This window comes from Castor canadensis, chromosome 17, assembly GCF_047511655.1.
Source record: "Castor canadensis chromosome 17, mCasCan1.hap1v2, whole genome shotgun sequence".
In the NCBI taxonomy this organism is placed as follows: Eukaryota; Metazoa; Chordata; class Mammalia; order Rodentia; family Castoridae; genus Castor; species Castor canadensis.
In genome coordinates this window covers 60,959,860-60,970,889 of record NC_133402.1, presented here as the reverse complement: position 1 = coordinate 60,970,889, position 11,030 = coordinate 60,959,860, and the positions used below count along the sequence as shown (strand labels likewise).

General features: G+C 44.5%; 1 protein-coding gene across 1 annotated transcript in view; it reads right to left on the bottom strand.

Annotated features, from left to right (window-relative positions):
• Positions 1-224: 224 nt before the first annotated feature.
• Positions 225-11,030, bottom strand: part of Clstn2 (calsyntenin 2) — a 565,999-nt gene continuing 555,193 nt past the window's right edge. The window contains exon 17 of the mRNA XM_074060266.1: positions 225-10,615. Coding sequence (XP_073916367.1) covers positions 10,427-10,615 — 189 coding nt within the window. The 3' untranslated portion in view covers positions 225-10,426. The remainder of the gene's footprint in view (positions 10,616-11,030) is intronic.

The following is an 11,030-nucleotide window of genomic DNA, read 5'->3' as shown; positions in this document are numbered from 1 at the left end:
GGCTGTCTTTTTAATAGTATAGAGTGACAATACTGTTATGTTCAGCTCTGGGTGAAGCTTGATAGGGGCAAATTTGCCATGTCCCCACCATCACATCCAACACATTTCTGCCACTTAAGCATGGGTTTAGGATAGAGCCCCAGAGAATACTGACCTAGACAAAGCAATTCTTAGCATCTCAGCTCATCGAGTGGTCTAAACAATAAACACTCTCAGAGGTCATGTTTACTGTGAAATTCTAAAATCATATTTATTCACCAATTCACAGAAGTGTCATCATGACTACCAACATGAATCAGTTTGTAGGCATTTACAAGCCAAGGCTGAAAATAAATATCTGTCTGTGTTGAATCAGCATTTAACAAATTACTCAGAAACTGCAAGAATTGTAATTGTTAGAAATTTAAAGTTTTGTGATTGAAACATGGTTAAGATCACAGTCATGGGAAGAAGCCCAACAGATTCCTGTGATGGTCCTTATTTTCTTCCTACATCTTTATGTACACACAGACCCTTGTACCCCTCACTCTGTGTCAGTTTGAATTAGGAATGGCAGCTCAGTTAGACATGGAGAGGGTGAGGAGGAAAAGGATGGGGGCAGGGAGAAAGGATGTTTTCTCTGAATCCCTGTGGCTGGGCAACCTTGTGGACTGAGAAGAAAAGTACTTTTCTGACATTAGATTCAATTTTCTGCAAATTCATAGTGTCCTTTTAACAAGACATTCCAAAGTCTGCATTATATCACACTCATACAACACAAGAGCATAGTGAGCAAATAAATACATTATATAGACTAAGCAGATTCATTCTTGAAGGCAGCTGAAAGGTCTTGGAAGTCTGCCAAGTGTAGGTACACATAGGCCCACCCCTGTGTGAAGCCAGTCCTTGAGGGAGCCACTCCATCCATACTGGCAGGAACTGTCCAGGTAGGAACAATGATGGAAGGAGATTCCATACAATGAGGTGACTTTTCCTCTCTGCTGTGTGGACTCCATGGAGGCTCTGGCAGAGGAAGGCTGCCTCTTCATCTCAGCTCTCCTGCACATACTGGAGTCAATCAGCAGGAATGCATAGGTTTCTAAGACAAGGGTTCTACATGGTGGTGGCATTTCCAGAGATGGGAGAAAGGAAGAACTGAGAGCAGAAAGCCCTAGACTTTTAGACTGGGTGAACTAAAAATCTTTACATTTATTTCTTGAATCAATCCTGTGTTGGGATCACTAACCTCTTTATTCTATAGTCTCCTTCTGCATATAGATATGTATATGACATGTATACATAAGTATTATCCACTGTCCTTGGTCTAGTTATCTCTGATATTTTATAGGTAATATTCTAATTTCCCAAACTAATGCCCTACCAGACCATCCTGACTCTTGTCCTTACCAATGTTGTAATATACATGCAATAATACAACAAACCCACCTGTCACACCTACAGATTTCCTTGAGAACAATCAACTTCTACATACAATTTCCTTTCTAAACTCAGTGGCTGGTTTTCTTCAGTTTCCTGTTAAGCCTGTCCAGTTCAGGGCATCAACAGCCCCTTTTTAGAAGCCACTGAAGTCAGGCTGGACTCAATCAGGAAGATTGATCTGTCATGACTGGTTCAATTCCAAACTGAAATCACCTTCAAACAGAGCACTTGGAAACAATTGATGTGACTGCTTCTGTGAACACATGACCAGACTTATCCACAATTCCTTGGAAATCTGAATAGAGTTTTAGATACAGAGCAGTGTCCTGGCCTCCTGGGTGAGGGTTGCTGCTGTTGCTGTCACTCCTAACCAACTTCCTGTTTCCTCTCCAACTGTAAGTCTCCTTCTCCTCCAGTATCTCTTCCCCTATGTTTTGAGTGATCCATCCTGAGTGTCAAGCCTAACTTCTTCCTCCCAAAACCTGTTTCCTTATTTCCACCCCATGAAGTATGGCTGTGAAATGAGCAGAGCTCTTCTGAATTCTGTGCACTCTGGGCTCCTTTGCAGTATTTAAAGCAGCTGGAGAGTAAGGAGGGAGTGTGGGTACCAGATCCTTATGTTCCATGTTGACCGAGATGGATGAGCTTTTGCCTCCAAAGATGCATGTGCACAACATACTCACATCTGTGACCCACAGGCACAAGCAAGCCCTTCTTTCCTGAGACCCTAAGGAATCTGTTCTGCCCCTTTACTACAGAGGTGCTGGAATCTGGGGCTGAGACCTGTAGGTTGATTCTCTGCTTCTGTAAACAGACCCAAAGTCTGGGCTCATTGCTCTGACAGCTCTTTCTAATGAGAAAAAGAACCATTAATGTGTGTGTGTGTCCCATTTTTGTTCTGAAATGCTCAGGGAAAAGGTCTGGGTAACAGAGGTGCATTTTCATTTCAAGATAAAAGCAAACAGACATTAAAGGCAACACATTTCTACTGCCTGTGATTAATACACACCGTCTGTATTCTGGTGCCTCTCACGTCTGCTGCCCTCTTTTCATTAGGCTGTTGGGAATTGAGCTTCATGCTGATGACCCTCTACAGTAATTCTGATAAAAGGCGCTGGAGAGTGGCTCAGGACTGGGTCATTCACAAATTAGGGTTTGCTTCTCATGACCCGCAGAGTGGAGCAAGTGTGTTTCATCAAGGTCCTTCTACTCCCGCTCCATGCTTAGGGGCTCCCTAGATTGTTCACTTTGCAAACAAGCCTAGTCCCATTCTGCTTCCATTCAGGCAGCAGGAATATTGTCATCTGTTCACCACACTTCCTTCTTTCCTCCATCTGGTTTCATTAAGGACCTGAAATTACGCATGAAGATGGGATGGCAGAGTCTTTCTCCATTGGGGCATCTGAGTTTCTTCAAACCATACCCATTTTTTGAGAACCGATTCCATTCAGTTCTACTTTTGTGGAGCTTAGACTGGGTTCAGGTACAGTGCTCAGCACCCAGGTGTGATGTGTTACACCTGCAAACAGAGGTGGCAACTAGCCTCACATGGTCTTGTTTTCTATGGTCCTCGTCAAGTGCTTGGGAAGGGAGGACTGTGGCTCCATTTCATTCAACTGGATGTTCTCACAAGGTGGTGCCCTGTTTCAATGATGCAGAGGTGCCAGCTCCTCTCTGCTTTTCAGAATGGCAAGACTTCTCCATCTAGGAGACTCTCCAATGTTCTGATCTAAGTGTAAGTGGCTGCTATTTCCTGTCTGATGACTGGTCTTGTGTGACACTTCTCTGCCCAGTTTTCCCATTTTCCCAGAATTCCTCTCACTACCAACTCACCCCACCTGTCCTAGCTGGATCTGAGCTCTGACCCTGATGACAAAAGGTCTCCCTGTCCTGCATGACCTGCCACGGAGAACAGGGCCCATCGTGCTTCAGAAACTACTTCACCACCACTTGCCATTTGGTTCCATAGGAGGCTTTGTAATAAATGACTAGTATAAGGGAAAGACATAAAATTGCCTCAAGTCTTTGGAGAGAAGTGAGTCATCAGAGAATTCTCTCAGAGAGGCCAGGCTATGAAGAAAAACTCTTCTCTCTGTTTTCCCGTATGATTTCTCAGAGACAAGCAACGGGCAAGTCTTATTCTTCTTACTTTTTTTAATAGCAGATTCTGACTCTGAATATTTCTGAGTATTGTTAATATGGTCTCTGTGTTAGTCTCAGAAGATTGGCTGGGCATTCGATCAGAAGACCTTTTCCCAAGCAGGGCTGGAGAAGAGGGGGTTTCTTTTGATATAACCAGGTGACTGAGAAAGGAGTCTGCTGAGAGGATCAGGGACATGTCTCTGAGCAGGACAGAGTCTGGGTTCATAGGAGTTCAACAGGATAGGTTGGGCTCTTTCCCAGTCTGCTGCCTTTGTGTCCTGGCACTCTGTCTCTTGACCTTGAGATCCTTATATGAGGACAGACTGAACAAGGTGCAAATGACTGGTAAAACACCAATGAATTCCTCCCAAAAGTTTATGGACCTTCAAAGAGCTTAAGCCATACATCAGCAATCAGTGTACCCAGGGCATCTGGTAGGTCAGGAAGGAGCATTGGTGGTCCTTAGAAATTAGAAGGTCTACAGAGATTCACACTGTACACAGGGCTGCTGGTTTATTTTTGGCTTTTGCTTTTCTACTTTTAGTAACATGAGTTACTGCCTTTCTAAGAAAAGTCATCCATTCTCCATCCGATTCAGCATTTGAATTGTGATGCCAAATGCCCAAGTCCCATTACAAATAGCCAGTGCTGCAGTATCCTGGCTCTGTCCTTGAATGACCCTGTTCACTTTCTGCCAGGCCCTGGCTGCGCCACAGCCACACAGGCTGTAAACAAAGCAGTCCTCCTAGTGGTATAGGTTTATTGCTGCAGTGTCTTTGCATCCCCCATAAAATCTGGCCCTTGAGGAGGCTGCTCAGTAGACAGGAACTGGGCAGGTGACCTCCTTAAGGCTGGATGGACTCATAACAGCCTCTCCTGGACTCTCTTTCTTTCTCTCTCTCTCTCTCTCTCTGACAGAAGGAGAAGGAGCACATGGGCAGGAATCTTTTCTCACTTAATGAGAGGAGGGGGATTGGAACCAGGACTAGGGTTCCCTGAAACCATTGCTTCAGGGGGTGTGAACTGGAGTCCAGAGTGCCCTGGGTGTGTCTGCCTTAGCGCTCTGTCATCACTACCCCAGTAATTAGTTTCTTTACCTTGTTTGTTAATAGCAACTACTCCTATCACCTGCTGAAATTGTTCTCCTCATACTCTACATCAGTGGTACTCAAACTTCAGTGTGCATCCAATCAGAAAGCTACTATTAAAGAACTGCTTGCTGTACCCCACTTCCAGAGTTCCTGATTCAGTAGGTCTGGGCTTGAGTTTGAGTAATTGCATTTGTCACTAGTTCCCAGGTAATGCTGATGCTACTGGCCCACAGACGGTGCCTTGAGAACCAGAGCTCCACAATATCCAGTACAAACCCTTCAAAGTTCCTCCAGACTGAGCTTCTTTGCTCCTCAACTCTGACTTTGGGCCTTAAAAAGGCAGCCAAACATTTGGGCTTTGGTTGATGGTAACTTCCCTACCTGATCACTCTTCTTACCTTGCTCTGGCTTAATTTCACCAAATGTCAGCTTTCAGCTGTGTTATTTCTGCCCAGTGGGAAGGGCGAATGGTTTTCTTCTATAAGTGAAGTGAGCTAGGCTTGGGTATAATTAAGGAACGTTTAGGGAAACATTGCTCACTTCCCTAGAAATCTTCTCAGTCTGCCTCAGCAAGATGTGTCAAGGTCCCTTGAATCACATCTACAATCTGAATTTGGTGGATAACTGCAAAGCAAGTTATCCCATCATCTCCCCACCCCCAAACTTCTGCCGCTAATAGTCCTGTCAGCTCATGGACAGCCTCTAGCACTGCAAAACCCAAACCAAAAACATCCCAACAATTCACAAGACCAGGGTATCCTCATGGGTAATGCCCTGTCTCATTCATCCTCCCTTCTCCTGTTCCTGGCACAGGGCCTGGCACACACACAGTGCTCTGTTAGGACTTGCTGGATTACATCGAACATGGCTGCAAACATAGACTCCAATCTGTTCACTGACTGTGCACAGGAACTGTCTGATTGCTTTCTGGGGTGCTGGTGGAGGTTACTTCTGTCTCTTTTTGTCTCCCTGGGACAAAGTCAAGCTTGGCTCTAATCCATAATCTCTATAAAACCAACTCTCCTTTTCCATTTGATGCCAAAAGGAAAACTAAAGCAAGATCTATAGAGTAGATACAGAATAAGTTTATAAAGTAAAGCAAATAAAGACAGGAAAAGGAAGGTGCTGGAGTAGACTTCAAAACTTGCATTGCTCATTTCCTTCGCCTACAGCTGGTCAACAGAAAGTGGTTGCATGAAAATAAAACTGTGCCAAGGGCTTTGGCTTGTCAGCCTTGATAAATGTCTAATGCAGATAGAGAATTGTGCCATCAGTAGCTTGCTAGAGAACATTGCAGGAGGCTTTGGAGATCCCCCAGAGGGTGGAAAATTCCCTTATGTGAACATCATCTATTTTTTTCACTCGCAAATTCTTTCAAAGAATGAGACTCCCTCTCTTACTTTTTATTTTTATTTTTGCAAAGCCTATTTGGATAATGTAAATGAGGAGACGATTGAGAAAAAGTGCTCTTTTTTTTTCCTTGCTAATATTGAGTCGTAGAGCCAAGATGACTGCTAATTTTGAAGTGTGCTGTGTTGGGCTTTCTACTGATTATGTTGCTATTGATTCAAACAGTCACAAGTCTTTAGGATCATCTTTATAGCAATGGCATGAGCAGAGCTGAAATGAAAATCAGTCTGAGATAATGAGCACTACTGCTTAGAAGTCATTATGCACTGAGCCATGCTGGATGGCGCTAAGTCTGGTGGGGGAGTTAACAGTGGCCTCAGTGGAGTTAGTGCTCAGTGATTGGTTAGTTCCCTGGATCCAAGGCCTTGGACCCCTAGGAATATTTATCTGAATTTGTCAATTAAAAAATAACACGTGGAATGTTTTTGTTTGTTTTGGTTTTGTTCCCATCCTGGAACATGAGCTTCCAAGTGTTTAACGAAAGACTGTGGCTTTTCCTTTCTCTTCAATTTGAGGCAAAGACCACTGTGTGGCTGGGGGAGATAGCAGTTTGCTTTCCCCTTGGGAAATGGAAGTGGCTTTCTGTGCATGTATGGTAGGGTTCATAAATATAGCCTTCAGACCAGATCTGGCTGGCTGCTAGTTTTCGTGTGGTCTACAGGCTGAGGAGCTTTTACATTTTTTCAGTGATTGAAAAATTTAAAAAATCAATAGTAAAACTATTCACAGCATGTGAAAATTGTATGAATTGAAATTGTCTGTTTTTCAGTGTCTATAAAAAAGTTTTATTGGAACACTGATCTGTTTACATTTTCATCTGTTGCTGCTTTCATGCTACAAGGCAGAGTCGAGTATTTGCAACAGAGAACATATGGCCTGCAAAGCCCCCAAATATTTACTGTCTGGCTCTTTCTAGATAAAGTTTGCTGAGTCTCAGCACACCAGAGAGAGGACACTGTTTCCCAGCAGGAATATTCTCCTGGGAATCCTTTTCCATCAAAGACAGTCCTTGTTAAATGCAGAGACCTTTGGTCTAAGTCCTGCATGGTAGGACAATCAGTTAATTCAAGAATGTGACAATGAAAAGAGCTTCCACTGGAATCACAACTTTTAGTATCTAGATGAATTTGGGCCTTGATCAGACTTATAACATTTGATTAAATATATAGAAATGCTTTTATTATTCTTTAAGATGGTTCACCAACTAGTTGACAGCTTTACTCTACTGAGACAATTCTGTAGTGGCCTTTTCCAATCTCATCCTTCTCTTTCTCTTCCTCTGTGACATCTGAGTCATCTGTGAGGTGTCAGCCCATCTATTTATAAGCTCTGAATAGCAAAGTTATGGTGTCTACTTGGCAAGACAAACAATGGACTGGCCCACAGCCAAACTCCTTGCGGGTCTGAGTCTGATTTGCCTGGGCGCTGAGGTCAGAATCAGAGGTCATAGGATGTTCGGGTCATCTGGGAGTTTTGCTTACTAAGTGTCCAGTCTCCAGAGGCTGGAAAATTCTAGGCTGACAAATGATTTTTCAAAATATCTGGTGGAGAGAAAATTATTTTACCCACCTCTTACCTGGCTACCAGCAGAAGCTTTCATTACTTTTCTAACCAATCCCTCTTATTCACTACTGTGGTGATGAATCTGGTGACGGCACTGCATGCAAGAGTGACCTAGGTAGCAAAAGTGGAGGGAAGGGGCTCCAGTTTTTGTCGCCACTATTTCTCTGCAAGTGACTCCAGTCACTGTTTCTTCCTCAAATGCTGCTCTAGCCAGGTGCCACTTTTGCCTACTCCCTTTCCCATCCCTCACCAAAAAAACACCCAAAGATTTTCCAATGCTTCAAACAGCTCATGCAACCACGGAATAAGAAATGCAGCCACAAGAGACAGCCAAAGGGTACGAGGCACAGCTTCCCCAGCCAATCAAATTGAAAGATGGAGAAGAGAGAAAAGTGCTCTTATAAACCCTAGACTTAAATATTTGCAATCAAAATCTCATTCAAAAAGGATTGGTTTTAAATGTATAAAGTGCTCCCTTTACTGACATATTTTTGGAGAATTCAGTAGATCCTAAATGCCCGACTGAAAAATCTCTTTTTATTTAAATAACAGGATTGTGAGGCCTAACCAAGCCTACAGATTTTCTTCTTGTTGCTGAGTAGAAATAGCCTGATAGAAAGGGGGAATTTGGGATAATTCACAGGAGATATCTCTATTTCCTCTCAATGAATATAAAATCTCATGCTTCTAGTGTTTTTCCCAAGAAGAGAAAAATAAGAGCACTTCCTGTGACTTCTCTCCTTCCCGCCTCATGTCTCTGCTATAGTTTTCAGCCTGTTTTTGGCCTTGATCAAATCCTTAGAGTGAGGGGCTCATTTCATTCAGCCACAGCCCTTTCCCACAGCTGCTGGTACGTAATAGGTGCTCAGAAATGCATGTGAGGTGAACTCATAGGAACATAACTACAGCCCTCGACCAGGAGTGGAGAAGGGTGGGGAGTCCCGCCTTGTTTATATCGCTGAACAACTCTGAGCAAGACACTGAATCTCTGAGCCCTCAGGTTACTCACCACAAAAATGGGTCTAACAACAGATGTTTCAAATATTTCACAGGACTGTTGTGAGGTTCAAAGGAAGGAAGGGATACACTACACAGAACACTTGAGGAGATGGAAAACCCTGCGTAAAGTTCCCTGCAGCAGAAGGCTGCAAAGACTTGCATCTGATCGTCACTGGCTAGAGGTCAGACTAGAGGACACTAGCAGTTTCCCTCCTTAAGCCCTCTGTTTGGATGGCACAGGAAACACACTGAGCAGATGCTAACCTTTCTGTGGAACCCAAATACCACTTGGCTAGGGACTAGCCCTGTACCTGTGCCAAACTGATAGGCAATGGGTTTGGGAAGGAATGGGATAACAGGGACAGCTTGTCCAGATTGAAGACAAAGAGGAACTCAAGACATTTGAAACAAACATGTCCTCAGAGCTTTGTGAAGTCTATAATGGCCTTAATTCTTGCCTGCTATTCTCTTGGCCACAAAAGATTGGCCACCAGTTACTATAGCAACAATTCTCCTCACAAAGTGTCCATGTTAAAATGGAGATACAAAAGTCTTCCTTATTAAAAAAAAAGAAGGAAAAAAAGAAATTAGGGTTTTGGATATATTTGCCTTCTACTCAAAGCATTTCTCCTTTTATGAGCACAAGAAAGAAGCAGCTGCTATTATTGAAAATATGCTTCTAATTCCAAGCAGTTAAATTTCCAAATGTTCATCTCAGACTGATGGAGTTCATGTTTATTTTCTAATACATCCAAGAAGGCCATATTTTCTCCAAAGAAAAACAGTATGTCATAGGAGGTAAGGGACCAGGAGGCTAGATCACCAGTGAGAGCCTGGTGACCTTGGGGCTGCTCTTGACCTTGGGAAGCCCAGTCCCCTGACACTGTCCCTCAGATCTGCATCCATGATAAAGCCCTGCAGTGTTACCCATCAGCCCTTCCTTCTACTTCTGGCTCCTGCCTTGCCATGCCGTCTCCAGGGCAGTGCCTGGGAGAAGTGCTTCTTGGGCCCTGTGGTTCTGCATAGTGACAGCAGGGCAGGCAGGACAGCCACTCAGGTCTCAGCACTCCCAGGTAGGCAGGTAGGAAGGCCTCTAGTTATGGATGGGCTCTGCTCATGATCAAGAACCAATTCTTGGTTTGGGACTTGTCATATAAGCTTGTGTGGCCTCAGAAAGAAGCAAAGACTCTCCAAGCTGGGGAGTGTGTCTGTGTGTCTGTGTGTGTGTGTGTGTGTGTGTGTGTGTGTGTGTGTGGGTGTCTGCCTTTCCCTGAAAACTCAGTTCAACAAGGGTTTTCCTTTCAAGCATCTCAGGTATGGGAGGTTCCACCCTTCCCTGTATAAAGCCATCTGGAGAGTCAGCATAGGGAGGACCTGCTGGTGTGGGTGGAGAGAGATAACTAGATAGGAGCACACACAGTGAGTTGGAACCAAAGGACCTGGGGAACACTGAGACTAGGAAAGGTGAGTGACATAAAAGTGGACCTTCTCCCCTGCAGAAAAAAGCAAGAACTCTGCAGACTGGCTGACAGGATATTGGATGAACCCAGGGCAGGAGGAGTGGGGGCTGCAGGACAAAGTCTACCCTGAAGACTCCACTGATGATGACTGTGGGGTCCTTGAAGCTGCCCCATGGCTGGGACACAGGCAGTGCCCGAGGCACAGCGGGCAGGTTCTGGGAATGTGGAGAAGGCCTCCCCAGACCTGTCATAGAAATCAGAGGCAGGTGTGACAGACTTGGGCATACATCGGATCAGGCTTTACAAAAGGGACACGTGAGCTGGACAGCAGGCCCGTGGGCACTAGTAACGGAGGGTGGCGTCATCCCACTCCAGCTGGGCTTGCCGGGCGCCACTCTGCTCATGTCTGCCCATCCCTTCTTCCTCCTCCTCTTCACTGTCATCAGAGCTATTGATGCTGGAGCTTATGTCTTCTGCTTCCTCCTCCTCTCCTTCAGTCTCATCTTCCCCACATCCTGCTCCTTCATGTTTCTGGATGCCAGGGAGAGAAAGGAAATACTCATTGGGGTGCTTCGGAAGCCATTCTGGAGCTCAAGTTTCTCTTTCTCTTAAGGAAACTTTTAGAGCCCTTGGAATTTCTTTCTCACTGCACCTCCTGGACATGGAGATGGGATCTCTGGAAAAGAGCTCTTTTGGAGAAAGGGAAATCAGGAGGTTAGCAAGAAGGACCTGAAATATCAGCAAATTCCAAGCCACCAACCAAAGGTAAAATGTTGGTGCGGATGCATCTATACCAATATCATTCATTCACTGAAACTTTGTGACTTTTTGTATGGAATTTCTGGAGTCTATTTAAATGGAGACTTCCATTAGGCGTTCATTTCTCAGTGAAAAAATCTTGGACTCCTCTTCCAGGTGGGAGCATTCTGTCCCTGGGAGCAGAAGG